At 53.5% G+C, this 17758-nt stretch overlaps 12 protein-coding genes across 12 annotated transcripts; 5 read left to right on the forward strand and 7 right to left on the reverse strand.

Moving 5' to 3' along the window:
- Window positions 1-225: 225 nt before the first annotated feature.
- VTN49DRAFT_2917 (uncharacterized protein) lies at window positions 226-856 on the reverse strand (the record flags this gene model as incomplete). Its single annotated transcript, XM_069410695.1, has 2 exons — window positions 226-648; window positions 704-856. The coding sequence occupies 2 exons, from the start codon at window positions 854-856 to the stop codon at window positions 226-228; spliced, it is 576 nt and encodes a 191-aa protein (XP_069269475.1).
- Window positions 857-1981: 1125 nt separating this feature from the next.
- VTN49DRAFT_2918 (uncharacterized protein) lies at window positions 1982-3042 on the forward strand (the record flags this gene model as incomplete). Its single annotated transcript, XM_069410696.1, has 2 exons — window positions 1982-2235; window positions 2292-3042. 2 exons carry the CDS (start codon window positions 1982-1984, stop codon window positions 3040-3042), a joined length of 1005 nt encoding a protein of 334 aa, XP_069269476.1.
- Window positions 3043-3209: 167 nt separating this feature from the next.
- Window positions 3210-3800, reverse strand: VTN49DRAFT_2919 (uncharacterized protein; the record flags this gene model as incomplete). Its single annotated transcript, XM_069410697.1, has 3 exons — window positions 3210-3370; window positions 3432-3723; window positions 3777-3800. The coding sequence occupies 3 exons, from the start codon at window positions 3798-3800 to the stop codon at window positions 3210-3212; spliced, it is 477 nt and encodes a 158-aa protein (XP_069269477.1).
- Window positions 3801-4077: 277 nt separating this feature from the next.
- On the forward strand, window positions 4078-4785 carry VTN49DRAFT_2920 (uncharacterized protein; the record flags this gene model as incomplete). Its single annotated transcript, XM_069410699.1, has 1 exon — window positions 4078-4785. The coding sequence occupies one exon, from the start codon at window positions 4078-4080 to the stop codon at window positions 4783-4785; it is 708 nt and encodes a 235-aa protein (XP_069269478.1).
- Window positions 4786-4806: 21 nt separating this feature from the next.
- Window positions 4807-6003, reverse strand: VTN49DRAFT_2921 (uncharacterized protein; the record flags this gene model as incomplete). Its single annotated transcript, XM_069410700.1, has 1 exon — window positions 4807-6003. One exon carries the CDS (start codon window positions 6001-6003, stop codon window positions 4807-4809), a length of 1197 nt encoding a protein of 398 aa, XP_069269479.1.
- A 383-nt stretch (window positions 6004-6386) lies between these two features.
- Window positions 6387-7142, reverse strand: VTN49DRAFT_2922 (uncharacterized protein; the record flags this gene model as incomplete). The annotated part of the gene is made up of 4 exons (XM_069410701.1): window positions 6387-6481; window positions 6539-6881; window positions 6940-7001; window positions 7064-7142. 4 exons carry the CDS (start codon window positions 7140-7142, stop codon window positions 6387-6389), a joined length of 579 nt encoding a protein of 192 aa, XP_069269480.1.
- Window positions 7143-7381: 239 nt separating this feature from the next.
- On the forward strand, window positions 7382-8006 carry VTN49DRAFT_2923 (uncharacterized protein; the record flags this gene model as incomplete). The annotated part of the gene is made up of 2 exons (XM_069410702.1): window positions 7382-7861; window positions 7917-8006. 2 exons carry the CDS (start codon window positions 7382-7384, stop codon window positions 8004-8006), a joined length of 570 nt encoding a protein of 189 aa, XP_069269481.1.
- Window positions 8007-8084: 78 nt separating this feature from the next.
- Window positions 8085-9097, reverse strand: VTN49DRAFT_2924 (mitochondrial 54S ribosomal protein uL3m; the record flags this gene model as incomplete). The annotated part of the gene is made up of 2 exons (XM_069410703.1): window positions 8085-8200; window positions 8251-9097. The coding sequence occupies 2 exons, from the start codon at window positions 9095-9097 to the stop codon at window positions 8085-8087; spliced, it is 963 nt and encodes a 320-aa protein (XP_069269482.1).
- A 248-nt stretch (window positions 9098-9345) lies between these two features.
- VTN49DRAFT_2925 (uncharacterized protein) lies at window positions 9346-10114 on the forward strand (the record flags this gene model as incomplete). Its single annotated transcript, XM_069410704.1, has 2 exons — window positions 9346-9916; window positions 9969-10114. The coding sequence occupies 2 exons, from the start codon at window positions 9346-9348 to the stop codon at window positions 10112-10114; spliced, it is 717 nt and encodes a 238-aa protein (XP_069269483.1).
- Window positions 10115-10387: 273 nt separating this feature from the next.
- VTN49DRAFT_2926 (uncharacterized protein) lies at window positions 10388-14165 on the reverse strand (the record flags this gene model as incomplete). The annotated part of the gene is made up of 11 exons (XM_069410705.1): window positions 10388-10603; window positions 10659-10828; window positions 10875-13113; window positions 13167-13184; window positions 13238-13285; window positions 13340-13480; window positions 13532-13582; window positions 13639-13764; window positions 13839-13923; window positions 14060-14103; window positions 14154-14165. 11 exons carry the CDS (start codon window positions 14163-14165, stop codon window positions 10388-10390), a joined length of 3150 nt encoding a protein of 1049 aa, XP_069269484.1.
- Window positions 14166-14332: 167 nt separating this feature from the next.
- On the forward strand, window positions 14333-15705 carry VTN49DRAFT_2927 (uncharacterized protein; the record flags this gene model as incomplete). Its single annotated transcript, XM_069410706.1, has 2 exons — window positions 14333-14525; window positions 15476-15705. The coding sequence occupies 2 exons, from the start codon at window positions 14333-14335 to the stop codon at window positions 15703-15705; spliced, it is 423 nt and encodes a 140-aa protein (XP_069269485.1).
- A 75-nt stretch (window positions 15706-15780) lies between these two features.
- VTN49DRAFT_2928 (uncharacterized protein) lies at window positions 15781-17116 on the reverse strand (the record flags this gene model as incomplete). Its single annotated transcript, XM_069410707.1, has 2 exons — window positions 15781-17015; window positions 17098-17116. 2 exons carry the CDS (start codon window positions 17114-17116, stop codon window positions 15781-15783), a joined length of 1254 nt encoding a protein of 417 aa, XP_069269486.1.
- Window positions 17117-17758: the final 642 nt, after the last annotated feature.

Consider the following 17758-nt stretch of genomic DNA (forward strand, 5'->3'; position numbering starts at 1 on the left):
TGCTCTATGTATAGACAGTAATACAGATATGCATATCATGAGTCATCATCAAAATGCAGAGAAGTGACAGCCCATGACAAAACAAGAAACCAACTTTTGACAGATATCCCGACAATCAAACAAAACGCCATGAACCAAATGCAATGCTGGAAAATTGACACAAAATGCCCCGCTAACCGTCCGTAATAGAGTGGAACAATAAGGAATGTTCTATGAATGCTCATGTCATGACGATTCGATCTTTTGCGACTCCCGTTCTCGCTGCTCGCCAAAGACGCGTCTGCTCATTTCCAGGACCATCTCGAAGCCCTCACGACCGCGCTTGGCATTCTCGCGGAAGCGCTCCACGCTGGCCTCCTCGACCTTGTTCTTGATCTTTTGCCAACCGCTGCACAGCGCGGTGAAGTAGGCTTCTTGCTGGAAATCCGTCTTGGTGGCCGGGCACAGACGCGATGGGCGGTACACCACCGTCTCGCGCACGTTGAGCACGTTGGACCATGTCAGGTTTGTCGAGCACATGGTGACTTTCTTCTGCACGGGGTCGATGTAGGAGACCTCGTAGACGTAGGAGTACTCATCGCTGCCGAAGAGGGAAGTCACCCATCGCGGGACGGCTTGCTTGCATGTGATGAGGCGTTCGGTGCGTAGCTGGTGCTGTCAGCTTTCTTCATCCGAGGTCGTGAAATTCAAGATAAGGACGTACAATTCCCGTTGCCGGATCGACCCTTCGCGATAATGTGTCTACCGCCTTAACATGTGTCGACTTGCTGTTCCATGGGCAGTATTTTCTCCAGTTCGCTGTCGAGACCTCTTCCCACGAGTAATTAAATGTGCAATCTGCGGCGAAGACTTTCATTTTTCCCAGGAAAACGGGCCCGACACCACCAAATGAAAGACTCCCAAACCTTTATCGGCAGACAAAGGGGTCCGACAGAGACTCGAAGACAACCAGGCGCGGCAGAACGATTGTCTCGTCGATGAAGATCGACAGCCGTGATCCAGATTCGGAGGACGCGCCGGAATCGAATTCAATAAATATGGAGAAATACACTAAAGTGTGGAGGTGATTTACTGGTGTCAACTTCGATCCCGAAAGGCAACAGAAAAAAAAAAAAAAAAGATCGGAACTGGGTTCGGTGAACAATCCGGAGTGAACCGGGTGCTCTCTTCCAATCAAAGTATGAAAATTTTAGCCATCTGCAAATTTTATCCGGTTCACCGTCCATACCCCTGTCACGTGCATGAATGACGTAAAGGGTAAAGCCGACTGTCCGATGACTCGGCCGAGGTTATGCTTACGTCAGCATACTTTTTGTCTTGATGCCTTGGTGCCTTGATGCCACATTCGCGAGGCAGAAATACCCCATGGTCACGAGCGGTGCTCGGACTGCACAATTCCTGCAACCTTGAGCTCACCCATGCAGCATTGGCGGGTTAACGTTACAGTGACCTATCATCGCGGTATGATCACCGCCTTGCAGTTCTGAGACCGAGGCTGGAGATCCACCAATTGAAGAATCCGTCCCCAGTCAGTCCCAGAGCCGTGGATGGACCGTGCATTGAGGTCGTATTTGTCGGTTGCTGGTACAGTATGGTTACAGGTCTCGTATGAAATTCATCTTGCATGCCAGGCCCTTGGCTACACTGCAGAAATGAAAGGGATGCATCTAAAGAATTATTGAGAGCCACGGCCTCTCATCTTGAAGAGCTGGGAGAGGGTTGATATGTCCCATGGAAATGTCAACTCAATATAATGCTTGCAGTGAAATGGCCAATGGCGGAGGAGGATGAGTCAGCACGGCGCCCCTCAGAGCCTCAGCACCAGCCGCTCTCGGTACTTCGGGCCAGCCCCCAACCTCCGCTCTGTGATCGCGATGTCGGCTTAAGGTTACTGTTTCTGCGCATGCCCCCAGTCTCGGAGCTTATGCAGACCCGCTAAAGCACAAAAAAGAAAAAAATCTGGTCGATCCACATCTCCGCAATGGCCGGCGTCATGCCAGGGGGTCCTATCCCGGCGCCAGTTCGCCGGGATACAAATCCCACCACGGTGCCGTCCAAGACCTCCGCCGTGTTGACCCCGGATACCAACGCGTACCTCATGGGGACGATGCCTGCAATGGCTGTTGGGCCCATTGCGTCTCCGCACGCTGGCCCTCAGAGTGCCTCGGCCATCTACCAACATATTCAGGACACGGCTGCCAAGCGGATAGCAACTCTGGAGTATCTCCGCAAAACGTGAGAATACCGATTGTCGATCTTTCTGCTTCCGGAGTACTGAGATTGGAATTTAGACATGAAGGCAAAGTCCATTGGTACAATACGGTCCACTTCTCTCGCGCCGATCTACAGCGCCTGCCCTATTTCGAGTCGAGGAAGCTCGGGCGCCGTGCCATCCATTACCTCCTCTTCGGCCTGTCATTACCACCGATTCTCGATGTAAGCACTACGCCGCTCGAGTTCTTACGGGCTCTCAATGCCTTGCTGTCCGAGTTCGAAACCTTTCAGCAGGCGCATAGCGCGGATGGGCCACAATCAAATGTCCGCGCGCGTCTGCCGCAGATGTTCCGCCGCGCCACGCAGTCTGGGCCCAAGACGCGGCGGACTAGTTCAGCGAACGAGATGGGTAATCCACTGCACCTGGGTGATTCGACCGATGTCAAGGCCATGACGGGCAACCTTGCCGCGGGGTCGGCGGCAGGATCGACGACCTCGGCGGCAAACTCCGAGGGTTTGGAGCTGCTGCCAGGGGAGGAGTACACGTATCTCATGACACCGTCGCTGCCGTTTGAGCCGGATTATTTCGAGACGTTTTTGACGCTGTGTGATATTTTGATAGACGCCTACCACCGGTTCACTGCGTTGGTGGCGAGCCCGTTGGTGTGCTCGTCGACCATGGGAGAGCTATTTATCAAAACCGACGCAAAGCTGCGCAAGGTTATCATTTCCGGCATTGTAAGGGAGTTTGAGGACGCGTGTCGGAACGGCGCCAAGAATGAAATGGCAGGCGTTAGCCGGGTTGTTTTGGGAGGGTTGTTGGGATAATCACTCCTCCGTATATATCTGGCATTTTGTACTTAGCGACGGCGTTTAGGTTGGGATTTGGGTTTTCATGGTTGTGTGGATGCATATTGCAACGACTCTGCATGACGCATGATCATTTATTTCTTATCGTACATATCCTACTATTTTATATGGCATGCCTTGCATATCTACTGCTGTTCTTCTGCCTGAACCAAAACGCCCTTCTCCTCGAGCAACTTGGCCAACTCTCCGCTCTGATGCATCGACATCAGGATGTCGCAGCCGCCGATAAACTCCTTATCGACGTACAGCTGAGGAATGGTTGGCCAGTCTGAGTACTCCTTGATTCCTATAGCCAGTCAACTCCATTCATACCCCAGACCAAGAAGAAATCCGGTATGGATCCTTACCCTGCCGCAACTCCGGATCCTCCAACACGTTAAAAGCAATAAACTTCTTCGGATCCACGCCCTGCAGGCCCAGGATCTGGATGGTGGCCCGGGAGAAGCCGCATTGGGGCGTCTCGGGCGTACCCTTCATGAAGAGGACAACGGGCGCCGAGGCAATGGCCTTGTCGATGGCGGCCCGCGTCTCATCGGAGAGCAGACGGGCCTGGAGCGGGGAGAGTATTCGCGGTGCGGCGAAGATGCTGCCGGAGGTGAATCGGGGTGCCGCAGAGCGCGCGGCGGCGCGAGACACTGTCTAACCCTCGGAGTTAGCTGTGAAAGTAGAGCCAAGTGTGAAAAAGATCATACCGAGAAGAGAGTCCTCGAAAACATGGTGAATGCGTTTGGTGAAGTCAAAGTAGAATCTTCGTCTTCGAGTTGACGACATCGAAGACCTTAAAGATCAGCTCGTTACCTTACCTAACACGTTCTTACTTTTCATGGATTAGCGGTACTTCATCAACCAATAAGTATCTCGAATATTACATAAAATGTTGTCTTTGCTTCGTACGAGGAAGCTCGATGATTACAAATGTCTGTCCTCTACTCCGTAGACTGAATCAAGTTGCTTTCTCCAAGAATCCACAACTCCTCGTCCGATTGATGCACTATGGCCGCCTTTACCGCGGAACAGCACCGCAACGACGGCAAACACCACATCCTCCTCGCGGCCAGCGGCTCCGTCGCAACCATCAAACTGCCCAACATCGCCGCCGCGCTCAGCCGGCACCACCCCAATGTCTCCATCCGGATCATCCTGACCGAGTCTGCCGCGCAATTCCTGCGCGGCCAGAGCGCCGAACAGCCCACCGTCGAGTCCCTAACCACCATACCCGGCGTTGACGCCGTCTACCGCGACTACGACGAATGGGCCGAACCGGGCTGGACGCGCGGCGCACCCATCCTGCACATCGAATTGCGGAAATGGGCGCATGTCCTGGCCGTGGTGCCGTGCTCGGCGGATACGCTGGCGAAATGGGCGAATGGGTTCGCGGATAATCTGCTGCTATCGGTGCTCCGGGCGTGGGATACGACGGGGTTGGTGGATGCGGAGATTAAGGAGCGGAGGCCGATGGTGTTTGCTGCGCCGGCGATGAACACGGCGATGTGGCGCCATCCGGTCACCGCGCTGCATTTGCAGACGTTGCGGGATGAGTGGGGGAGGAGTGCGCCGGGTAAGAATCCATGGATTACGATCCTCGATCCGATTTCAAAGGAGTTGGCTTGCGGGGATGTTGGCGATGGCGCCATGATGGATTGGCGGGATATTGTTAAAGCAATTGAGAAATATCTCGGGCTATATGTACAGGAAGGGTAGAAAAGGGAACTATGGTACAGGTCATGCGGAGGATACGGCAGTAGTCTCATCCTGAGATTCACTGTCGTACCATCCAAAGTACTTGGCGAGGTAATCGCCGAGCAAGCCCAGTGAGATGCCTCCGCCGGTGATCCAGCAGCCATTCTTGAACCACCACCAACAGTTCTTGACGTCCTTCAACCGCACTCTCCAGATCATGATGCCCAGTGAGAGAAGCGCGCTGCCGCAGCTGCCCACGAAGAAGATGGGCCCTGCACCGGCTGCGACGCCAGCTGCTGTGAGGAGCGCCACCTGCACGGCGGCCAGTCCGGACAGCACCGTCTTGGTGTTGTGCTCATGGCGCACGGCGATTGATCTGATCCCGGCAGCCACATCATCTTTGATATCCATATGTGCATAGATCATATCATACAAGACCGTCCACGAAATGCAACTAGTGTACAATGCCGCCATCGCTGTCAGGACCTCTGGGCGGCTGAACACATCAATTCCCAGGGCGGGAAACCCCATCATCGCGCCCCAGGAGAAAGTCAGCCCGAGGACCACCTGCGGGTAATCCGTAAACCGCTTCGCAAGCGGATAAGTCGACACGAAAAGCAGGCTAGGAATACCCCAAAACAGGCACTCCGTAGGGAACTGCACGAGCACGCCCAACCCCGCCAGCAACTGAAACCCTGTAAACACAATCGCCTTTTGCGGGCTGATTGCACCTCTAGCGATTGGCCGGAATCGGGTACGTTCCACGCGGGGGTCTAGATCGCGATCCCAGAGGTCATTGATGGCGCAACCCGCACCGCGCATAATCAACGCACCCGTGAAAAACAGCGCTGATGTGCCCAGCACCGTCGTTGGGGAGGCCATTGGCGTGGCAAGCGGCGCAGCCATCAGCGTCGAGAACAGGCAGGGTAAAAAGAGGTAGTATGTGCCGGTTGGCTTATCCAGTCGGATCAGCTCGGCGTACGGCACCCATGACGAAGGGAGCGTCGCCAGGAGACCCTTCTGCGGGGGAGTGTACTGTGCTGGCGCGGTCGATGTTGCCGTGGCTGAGGATGCTGCCCGCCATGGTATTAATTGTTGTGATCGTGCGGGGACAAGCGAGACGCGTCGAGACGAAGATGAAGCGAGCGGAGAGTGCGAGATTCCGCGAGCCCAGACCTGGGGTTTCATTCCCAGCCGCGGCCGCATGGCGCGCGCCAGGCACGGTGAAGACAACAACATGAGTGTGCTTGGAATCTGTTCGGTCAATTGGAGACTATCGAGATGACAGGGTCAGCAGCATCATGCAGGGCACAAACTCATGTTCAAATCTGAGTCGTGTACGAATCGAGTGGAAGAAACTCAGGCTTGGATTTATCGTCAAAACTTCCAGCTCGATCCATGGGCTAGATCCGGCCCGAAGCCGGAGAAATTTGCTTGTTATCGACAAGGGGCTTCGGCTCTTCACTAAACCTCATTAGGCAAATATTTTGTTCCTTGCAACAGTCCCAGTACAGTTGCAAGATGAAGCTCTTACCGCGTTGTTCTACCAATTACTATAATCATGACCAATTCCAATTGTATAGGCGCCAGCATCTCTCAATAAATCGCTAGGATTGAATTAACTACGCTCCCTTGTATGGATACTTCAATCTCTCGAGCTGTCCCAGATCGACCTCCAGCAACATCATTCTCACAGTCAAAATGACGAGAAAAACAACTGCAACTCAAGATCAGCAACATCCCATCAACATCATATTTGAGAAAGTAAACTCACACCCAGGGACAAAATACAAAGCAAACTGGTGGTCAGCATCACCGGCCGACAACCAACCCAGAAGACCCCAACCGGCCAGAACCGCACTCAGCACCGTATCCACCCGAAGCACGACTGGAACGGCGGAAGCATAGTTCGGGCCCGGTTGTAGCGGCTGTTGCTGTTGATGCTGTTGCCTGCTGCCGTCTGTCGGAAAGGCATGGTAGAATCGCATCAAGTATGCGGTCATGCCTAATGAAGCCATGCAGAGCAGGATAGCTATTTGATTTGCAGTGGACGAGGTAGATAATAATGACGGGACATAGGCGACGGCAGCTGCGACGGGAACGATCGTGAATACCGTCTACATATCCCGGTCATCAGCTTAGAACGAGGAAGAATAGATCATATCAAGGGCGTACATGGTAGAATGCATTCTGGCGGTTGTTTTCCTTGCGGAGGTTCTCGATGAGACGTTCTTGTTCTGGATGCTGTTAGCTACCAGTTCCTGTCTTGCTAGCCCTACTGCAGTTCTAGTTGATAGACCTTGCTCATCGAGTTCCTCCCGAGGACCATCCTGGTCCTCATCTGGGTACTTGAACGTTCTTCGTAAGCGAGCAGCCATGTTGTCGGCTTTGGCCGGGTACTTGAAGCTTCATTGTCTGCATCATAACTCAAATCGGATGGAGGCCATGGACACGAGAGGACGTCCCGGCCCGATGACGATGATTGTAACCAACAATAACATATAACCTTGATAACCTATCAAATAACCCTCAATAACTCAACACCGATCTTAAGATTCGACATCAAACAACAGCTCAGGAAAACCGAACAGTTCAATTCCACCCAAACGCACCAACAATGCTCTCCCGACAACCTCCGCGACTCCTCCGACGAGTCGCACAATCCCCTCGAGCAACCACAATTCTCACACCCGGCGCACGCCGCACTCTCATCCCCGCCCCATCGCCGAACTCCGGCCCGCTCCTCACACGACGGCCCGACCGCGCCCTCCCCAATGTCGACCCGCACGAGACACGCACAAAATGGATGCGTACCCTACCTTTCTTCGGCGTGGTCGTCGGCATCGCCACCCTCGCCATCTTCAACTACCAAAAGTCGTCAAGTAGCGTCGTGAGCAGCACGCTGTATGCGCTACGGAAATCACCCCAGGCGAGAGAGATTCTGGGCTCGGAGATTTACTTTGCGAGTAAAATTCCCTGGATTAGCGGGACGATGGACCAGTTACATGGGGAGATTGACATTTCGTTTTGGGTTAAGGGGACAAAGGGGAGGGCGAAGATGAGGTTTCGGAGTGTGCGGCCGGATCGGTTGAGTTATGTAAGTTTTTCGGATGTTCCTACAAGTTAGATGGATGGATGCTAACGAAGAATAGTTCAAGACGGAAGAATGGAGTCTGGAGTTGGAGGATGGGAGGGTGGTTCATCTGCTACAGCCGGATGAAGAGGATCCTTTCCGGATGTAATCTCTACTCATTTCATGTACGATGTATGAACCGAAAGAAAAACACTAGATTGTATAATATACACTTGTACACTTGACATCATGATGAGGAGTCAGTCGAGCTCGTATTCGAAGGCGAACTCGGAACATTCGGCCAGGGCTTCTTGAGGGCATCCTGGATCTGCACCACGCACCCTTTCGGCCCGCTGACGGCACCTACAAAATGTCAGTTGGATCAATTCAAGCATGTCGAAAAGAAAGCATACCATTCACCACAACAATCCCATTCTCGCGATCAACCTGCAATACCCGCAGATTCTGCACCGTATTGCGCTGACCACCCATTCTCCCTGCCATTCGCTTCCCCGGATGCACACGGGAACCCGCTCCCTGACTGGGACCCACGGAACCGATGGACCGATGCGTCAAACTCACACCATGACTGCGAGGCTGACCACCCATTCCATGCCTCTTCATCACACCGGCAAATCCCTTTCCCTTGGTCTTTGCGCGCGCATCCACAAACTGGCCCACCTGGAACCAATCCGCATGGATCTCGGTGCCCACGGGCAACAAACCAGACTCATCCCGTACGCGGAACTCACGCACCACGCTCTTGGGCGGGACACCATGCCGCGCGAAATGGCCCAGCAGAGCTTTACTGAGCCGGTTGGGCCGTCGCCAGCCAGCACCAACTTGCACGGCGTAGTAACCATGCGTCTCCATGGTCTTGTGCGAGATGACCTGCACGCGATCGAGCTGCAGTACTGTGCAGGGGATGCGTTTACCCGTCTCCGGGTCGTAGACGGCAGTCATCCCGCGCTTGATGGCGATAGCTCCCGTGCGCAGCGGGAGGGTGTTGGCCTTCAATCGTCGCTCATATGCTGCGGACGGAGAAGAAGCGAGCGGCGGCAAGTCCTTGCCTGTCGTGTAAGGAGTGTGCTTGGGCGGTTGGATCGAGCGGATGCCAAAGTGTCGGACTGTCGATGTCGTCGTCGATGCTGATGTTGTCGTGGGGATTTTCGTCCGAATTGTTGTCAGAACTTGCCCGGGCAATCGTCCCCGGGACAAGCCGGTGAACATGCCGACCTGGAACCGCAACCCGGGCGGCATTGTAGCGCAATGGATGATTAATGATTCATCAACTGATATCGAGACCAAAATCTCAAAATCCAAAAGATCGATGCCAAGACTAGAAGGTCAAAACAGATCAAACAATGCAAACAAATCAAACAGGCAACCGTATGACGGGATATTCGGAACGTCACGGCTTTTTTTTAATATCTGCTGCCTCAGCCCTATATAAAGAAGCTTCGGCCTGATTTCTTTTCGAGAAGCATTCAGAAATAATGCCCTCAAAAATGATATCGCTTGCGCGACTTCGACTCTCAAACCGCTTCGTCGCGGGATCTTTGCGGCCCTCGCAATGGACAACAACATCACACCAGCTCCGAACTAATCCAAGCACACAACTACAACAATTACGACACCGATGGACGAGCTCACAATTCCGACCAACAATACGCTCTAATACACAATCGTCACAGTCATTGTTCTGGCGAAGATACTTCTCGTCAAACCAGCAACAATCACAGCAACAACAACCCACTTCTCTTTCCGCACGCCTCAAGATCCTCTCCCGCGAATACGGTTGGTCGGCGCTGTTTGTCTACCTCGCACTCTCAGCGCTCGATTTCCCATTCTGTTTTGCGGCGGTGCGTGTTCTAGGTGTTGAGCGCATTGGGTATGCGGAGCGGGTTATTGTCGATACCGTCAAGGGGTTCTTCAAACGGTTGATTCCGCTCGGCGCATCATCAGAGGGTCATGGGGAAGGTGTTGAAGGTGGTGAGGCAGGTGGTGGTCTTGCGACACGGTTTGATGACGACCATGGGGTTTTGGAGGCGACCAAGGCGAATGAGGGTGAGGGTGCAAGTAAGTCTTTATCACTCCGAATTGGGTGGTGGAGATATTGACTAGGATATAGGTATTTGGACACAACTCGCTCTGGCATATGCGATCCACAAGAGCTTCATCTTCATCCGGGTCCCGCTGACGGCGGCCGTGACGCCCAAGGTTGTCAAGACCTTGAGGCGCTGGGGGTGGGATATCGGGAAGAGACAACGCTCATAGACTTTTCACGATTATCTACAAACTACACGACTAACTAGACCCCGCACGTTGATAGAGATATTTTCCTTTGATCAATTTGTGTATTTTATGTGATATTATGCTCTAGACTTTATTATTCCTCTATGGGCCACCAACAGATAGACTAATTAATCGTACTCTTCTCACACCATCCAACCCCATCGACGCCCAAACACCGTCCCTCCCCGAAATGACCGTGGAATCTCCTCCTTATTAGATTTCTTTTTTTTTTTTTTTTTTTTTTTTCTTTTTTTTTTACATATCAATCGTCTCATTGAATCTCAGCACTCCGTTCGCCTTCATTACCCCGTTGACGCCCTCCGGCATCTTGAACGCCCACTCTGTCGACACGTTGAGGGGCTTTTGCGACGACGACAGGGCGGTTGCTGGCCGTGCCACTTCGTCTGACGTGTCAGCCACGAGAACCAGGCCTTGCTCTTTGATGGTTTCGATTAGAGCGGGCATGATGTTCTAACATAGGTCAGCCTCATTTCTCTTCCAACAACAGAAATCGTAGAAAACGCACCAGTAAACTTGATCGACAGATCAACCCCATCAAGTTGTTGCATTGAGCTATTCGTGCCGCTTCCTTGATAGACATGGACGACCGCCCACTGGACAGAATCGCCGGATGTGCCGCCTCTTCACCCGTAAAGTCGCTGATCTTGCCCAGGTCATTGCACAATAGTACCGGATCTGTCGAGTCAGCGCAGTTCCAAAGCATCCCGGCAAGTAAACTTACAGTTTGGCTGCTTCCAGTTCAACGCCGTGCAGATATTGGCATTGTACGAGGTAAACACGATGGACCGCATAAAGTCCGGATTCCGTTCTCGTGATGCGCGGGCGTGGTCAAATACCACTGTGAGGATCGCGTCCGCAAAGGTGTTGATGTCCGCCAGTGCGTGAAGACCCATTTGCGTCTCCTCCGTAATCGACGGATACAAGATAGTCAGGTTCACATGGATCCCCAAGGGCAGATGTTCGAGGACGTCCTTCAATGCCAAAAATGACGTCGCGAGCTGCCGGTGGATATCTGGGATATCGTTGGGCGTCTTGTCGTGCAACCATCCCAGAACAGCACGCTGGTCGACGCCGCGCCGTCGGCCCAGACTGGCAAATTGCTCGTACGTCAACGAGCAAACAGGAATGTCGATGCCCTCATGATCCACAGCGTATTGCGGATACAGCACCGGATGGCCATCCTTAGTCAACTGGACAAAGAGCTGGCAGTAATCCCCTGAAAGACTTGAGCCGGTCACTAGACCATTATGCTCGTTGTCAAACGCACTCGTTGCTTTCCAGTAGGTCGCGAAATGAGTAATCTCAAGTGGATCGCCGTGGTACGGCTTGATTACTTGATAGTTGAACCGGATGTAACCAATGGACCGTAGCCGAGGGTCGAGCAGCGGCAAGCAGCGCGAGCCGGCGCTCGAGTTCTCCCCCATGAAGTGATACGGCAAGGCCACAGTCTTCGCAATGACCTTGGAGCCAAACGTCGGGAAGATTTCAAAGTCAATGGCAAATGCATCCAGATGATCAATCTGAAACGAGACCATTCTTGTATCCTCTTGGATCGGCAACATGATCGTTCGGGGCATCACATCCGACAGCTTGGACGACATGGTCAGGCGAGCCGCCGGATACCGACCCGTCTGATTAAACACAATCGGGCCGGGACCCGACAGGTCAAAAACGATCTGAATAAAGGCCTTAGTGTCCAAAAAGTTGTGTCCATATCGGCGCAGAGGAATGATCGGAGGCGGCAGCTCCAGGTCTGGGATGCCGTCCGCGGGATCCCTTTCCAGAGCGCCCATGTCCGCTTCCCCTGATGCAGGTAGCCCTCCTTGTTGTTGTTGTTGCAGTCCGGTGAGCACTCCAAATGATCGCTGAGGGAGACTCTGATCGGGCTGCTTCGACCACAGAAGAACCATACACTCTAAATGCCCCTCCCACGCGGCGTAATACATGGCGGGCAGGTTCTTCTCATCTACAACGGATAGATCAACCCCAAGTTCCAGCAACATTCTCAAGCCGCTGACGCAGCCCTCGCTCGCGGCATGAAACAGCGGTGTCCATCCATAAAGCTTGTCCTTCTGATTCAGATCTGCGCCATGCTGCTTCAACAGCAGCAAAAGCTCCGGCGACTTACCCGATCGCGCAACCAAGTGCTGCGGGAACAGTCCCTCGGCATCAGGCAACAACGAAGCTCCCCTTTCCAGTAGCATCTTGGCAATGGGGACGGATCCATGCTGACATGCCAGATTGAGAGGAATGTGATCAGAATCAGACGCAGGATCAATCCGTGCCTTGCTCTGCAGCAGGAGCTCGGCGCATGCCAATTGGTTTCGCACGATACTATGGATCAGCGGAGTGAAGTTATCGTGGTCCAAGAGATTAACGGTCTGCGGCCCTGCAGCGATCAACTCGCGCGCCATATCGACCCGGCCATGCATACAGGCATAGTGAAGCGGAATGCGGCCGTAAACGTCAGACCTAGAAACATCCACTCCGCTGGATAGACCAGTTCTAAAAACGAATGACTGGCCCGAGATCGCCGCTTCATGAAGACAATTGCGTCCGTTTATGTCATCTTCGGCATGAATGTCGACCAAGCCACTCTCCAGCAGAATGCTCAAAATTTCGTCCGTGAACTCGTTGGTGGCCGTGAGGAACAAACGCGTAATCCGGTCGCCCGCGTCTGGCGCCGAGCTCAACCGGCCAAGCCACTCGCGCAGGGCCTGCAAATTCCCACCAGCAGCGATCTGCAGCACCTGCAGGTCCGACTCCTCCTCCTCACTGCCCACGTGACTTGTGCGATCGGCCGAACGCGCGGCATCGAACTGGATGTTCTCACCTTCGGCCCAGGCCTCGAGCTCCAGCCGAGCTGTCGTTGCGCGGTCGGACAGATCTCGAAGAACCTCTCGATTGAAACATGGTTGAACCTCTACCGCGCGGTGGAGGTACAGCTCTCTCATGCGAGACTGAATGGGTCAGCAGCGGGGCCCTGCCATGCAAACCAGCACCAAAAGCGTACCTTTGAAGTTTTGTCCCACTATGACTGTTAGCCACGAATTATGAACCCAACGGTTGGGGAAGTCGACGCACCTTTTTTAGGATCTTCGACACGGCCGTTTCGTTGATTTCTACAAATTGCTTCACACCGATCGGTGAGCGGACGATCACCTTCTGCAAAGTATCTGATCCTACCTGTAGTTTGTTGAGGTCACTATCAAAAGATTGGTACCCTTCGAGTAACGACACTAGATTCGCTGGTGCTTTGGAGTTGGCCGGTCGGCGCGTCTGCACTACTCGTTTCTTGTCAAGGAGAGTTTTCAACCGTAACGAGAACTAGGCCCGTCAGTCAGTTCTAACATGACCGTGGATCTCAATGGGACGAACCTCGGACTCCTTCTGAAGGTAAAAGACGTTGACCTTTTCAATCTCTCGTTCCTGGAACAAGATATCAGCATATCAATTACGATCGCCATCTACCCAACACTACGTACCAAACGGAAAAAGAAAACTTCTTTATTCGCCCGCAGCGCCGCCTGCGGATCAAGGGTCCCTGTCTGTGCGCCATCGGGAACACCCTGGGCGGTGATGGTCGGAGTCGCACTCAATTGTTTGATGAGCTAGAAGGCCGAAAACGAAAAAGTCAGCGTCTGCTCTACTCTGCCGCACGCTCCCCCCGGTATTATCGACACACTTTCTTGAGCGCTTTGTAGTTGATAAAGCTGGCAGCGTACTCGGGCAGATCGAGCTGCCGCCGCTGGATTTGTTTACCAAACTTCCTGCGGGAGGAGAGGTGGTGTCAGCAGCTGCGCTACGACAAGAATACGATGCTCGTCCAGCAAAAGGCAGCGATCGTGGGCGAAATGGGCTAGAATAGAGTCGCATCCATTGCAGCATTGGCATGGAAAGACATACATGTTGAAGAAGGAATTTCCAGAAACGGAGCAAGCAACGCGGTTCTATCGCGGAGAGTGCGTGGAGTATATGTAATCGTCGATCAGAGCGAAACCGGCAACCCCATCGATAGGTAGATCAATGCGAACAAGCTCGGGCCAAGAATGGACAAATAGGCAACCTGGCCTCGTTGGGCCCGGCCGAAAGATGAATTTGAGAGGTGCCGCGCAAAGGTGACCGCCAAGCAAAAAGCTACTATCTCAGATATTGACTGCCAACGAGGCTGTATCCATCATGTGCCTTTGGTCGGTTTCGTACGGCGCGCGGCTAAATGGCGTTGTTCGGCTCAAGCGCGCCTTCGAAGCGCGACGTCTTGGGCGCCAGGAGAATCGACCGGGCGAGACGAAACTATTCGGGATGCCTGAGGAAGCAATCCAAGCACAGTACTCGCGGTATATCGGCGGAGACGAAGAACAGGTCCGAGAGGGTTTGGATTCGAATATCCCGTCCAGGAGCTGCTGATTAAGCCACTCTTTCCACGAATCAACGACAGCGAAATCGAGATCTGGTAAGGAAGGAGCCACGATGCAACGCAGAGAGAAAGTGAGGAAAGAGCAGGGGTGTCAGAAAGGAAGGGAGAGAGGGAAGGCACAACACAGAACTTGGAGAGGGGGGAAAAAAAGCGCGGGGCCGTCCGTTCCCTGTCAAAAACGCACAAAGTTGTAAGAAAATCTAGATTAATAGGCGGGCGACAAGTGGCATAGCCATCTCCGATCATGTCATTACCCGGACGGGCCGCATATCGCGCTGTTTTCGTTTCAGTTTTTTTGCCGAGTTGGAGGGCGTCTTCGTTTCGGCTGATGGGTTTGGCGATGAAGCAAGATCGATCTAAGGCAGAGCTTCCTCCCCCAAAAATGCGCCAATGACCGTTTCCATTGCCAGCACGTTTTACGCTACGCCAGAAAGAGGAAAGAGCTGTCCCCATTGGGCAGGAGACTAGTGTTGAAAAGGGTTTAGTTGCTAATCAGAGAGAATGAATGCTCCGAAGCGATCTATGCTGATGAGCTGCTGACTTGCTGTCGTCGAAAGTGCATACTTAAAAGGCTCAGTTAGAGTACAAATCTCGAGCATTCCGCATCCTGCCGAGATGATCTTCATGCAGACAAGCCGTCAATCCAACAGGTTTAGATAACCGCGATAACGAGAACTGGAGCAGAAATAAGCCAATCACAATCGCTTCCGGCTGTAGGTGTATATGCAGATCATCAAAGCTGATAGATAAAACACAGTATTTTGGACGGGTATCAAGAGCACGGCTTGGCATTAAATACATACAGATCACTGCTACCTACAGACTAGCAGTTGCTCCCATGCAGTGACGGCAATGCAACGAGCGATCGACTAATTGATTGATTCCCCGACATCGTCCTACCCCAGGTCTGGGGACCAAAACCAATGGAACGCCGAACCCGGAGCATCCTGACGAACAATTCAAGAAAAAAAAAAAAAACGAACAAAGAATGGCGTGTGCAGTGACGTGGAGTCAGGTATCCTCGAAATCAAGCAAAAGAAGGGAAATTCCAAAAACCGTTTGTACAGAAGAAAACGGATTCCAAATAATTAAGAGGATAAGAACGTACACCGGCAGCGCAGTGCCCGGATTATAGATCGTGATCAAAAAGGGAAGGTGATGCGAGAATTAGAGAAAAGGAGTGAAGGAAAGAATGGCAGCGCCCGGCCGTCTAGAAATTCTGCGCAATACCAGAATTGGCCGGCGGAGGACACACGCCCGGACTTTCGATTCGCGTATTGCGGCGAGCCTGCACGTCACGAATCACAGGAGGATGCCCGTCATAACCGCCGTCCCCGTACGGATCGACATACGGATCTTGCCCATAGTAATACTGATGACCGTCATCGGTGAGGTCCGACTGGTCGCCTCGGGAGTACCCAGACGATGCATTCGATGGCCCTCGCTGGATCCCGGGATCATGTGCGCCCACAGCACCGATGACGCCCACTTCGCCCGAGTCGGGTCGCCCGGGTCCTTCGCCGTATCCATCGGCGTATCCCGCCGTGCCTTCGCTCGGAGTGTTTCGGTGGTACCCCGAGTTACTGCCCGTGTCGGAGAGCGGAATACTCCCGCCGGGACCGCTGGAAAGGTTGGTGGACGGCTTACGCGGATGCGAAGTCGTGCCCCAGCCCCGGTAGCCTGAGCTGCCATCTGGGGAATCGTATCGGTCCTCGTACGAAGAGGTCGCTATGCCAACGGCCGGTAGTGTGGGATCCTGGTTCGGGTTGTACCCATACTCCTCGACCTCCTTCCGTCGCTCTTCCTCCGTCAGTTTGTTCGCTTTATGCTTGCGCCACCACCACAGCAGCAGGTAGATGATGACCGCAACCGAGACGACCGGGACGACGACCGCGACAGCAATTGTTCCCCCGGCTGACAGACCGCCGCTGTCGCTGTCTGAGCTGGGCAACGAGGGTACTGACGTGGGAACTGCAGTCCCTGTCACTGAGCTGGTCTCCGAGCCGGTGTTGACGGGTTCTCTGGTGCCTGTTTCTGTGATGATAACTGTTGTCCGCGACGACGTTATAGTGATGGTTGTTTCACTCGATGAGTCATCGGACGAGGTATCCGAGGACGTGGTTGGTGAGGGCGAATCCGTCGTCGTGGTGTCAGAGGACGTGGACGTGGTATCTGATGACGAGTCATCAGAAGTAGGCGTCGGGGTTGGAGTGGGATCGGAATCGGACGATGACGTCGAAGATGGTGGTGGTGGTTCAGGCTCATCTTGCGATGTGGTCGTCGGTTCCGGCTCATCCTGGGACGATGTCGGTTCATTGTTCGTCGGCGTCGGCCGCGGCGTTGTTTGAGTTTGCGATGTGGGCTCCGGAGAATCCTTCGATGACGAAGGAGGAGGTTCCTGATCCGTGGGTTGCGGGCCGGGAGTCGGGCGGCCGCCGCCGGGAGCTACAAGGCAAGGGGGACCACAGGGTCAGCAACGGGATCGCACCACAACACCAATTCCTGCACGCGCAGTTAAAAAACATACCCGACGCTGATTCTGACATTGTGAACGAATGGTCACTCTCCTCGCCACGCGGACCTCAAGCCTTCAAAGAAAGGACTTTTTGTCGAGGGGCGGGCACCCTTTGAATCAGCCGCAATTGCAACAGATCCAGGACATGTGTCAAAGAAGGAATTAAAGGACGAAAAAAAGGGATCCCCAACAAACAAGGAGAGAGAGAGACAAGAGGTAAGGAGGGACAAGTCAATAGAAAAAGGACCGCAATGGGCCGACGACAATAATAGTGACCCCGACGACGACTGGGGAATGCAACCGGAGCGGAAAAGGGCCCTTCCAACGAAGTCCAGGGATGCCCTCGAAGGTTCCCAGAATTCCTAATACGAGCGTCTAGGCTGCCTTGGCTGGGAAACCTTGCATCAGCGATGACTGAGTAGGGTTTAGCGTGTTTCCGAAAACAGGAATGGCGGTGCAGGCTAAGCCCACTGCGGCTTAGATGGGCATCGGTAAACCAGCTGAATCACGTGATTTCGGCTTTTTTGGGTGGGCTCCATTCTTTTCTCGGTTGCCCAGCTCCGGTTGGGCTCCAGATTCAGGGTTTTATTTTAGCATGACAAAACGGCCGTACCGAATATGACGTGAGACCGATCTGGGGCATGTGCTGCCGACTCTGGTATTTTGTATAAGA

Source organism: Thermomyces lanuginosus (genome assembly GCF_041956635.1).
Source record: "Thermomyces lanuginosus strain ATCC 200065 unplaced genomic scaffold VTN49scaffold_27, whole genome shotgun sequence".
Lineage (NCBI taxonomy): Eukaryota > Fungi > Ascomycota > Eurotiomycetes > Eurotiales > Trichocomaceae > Thermomyces > Thermomyces lanuginosus.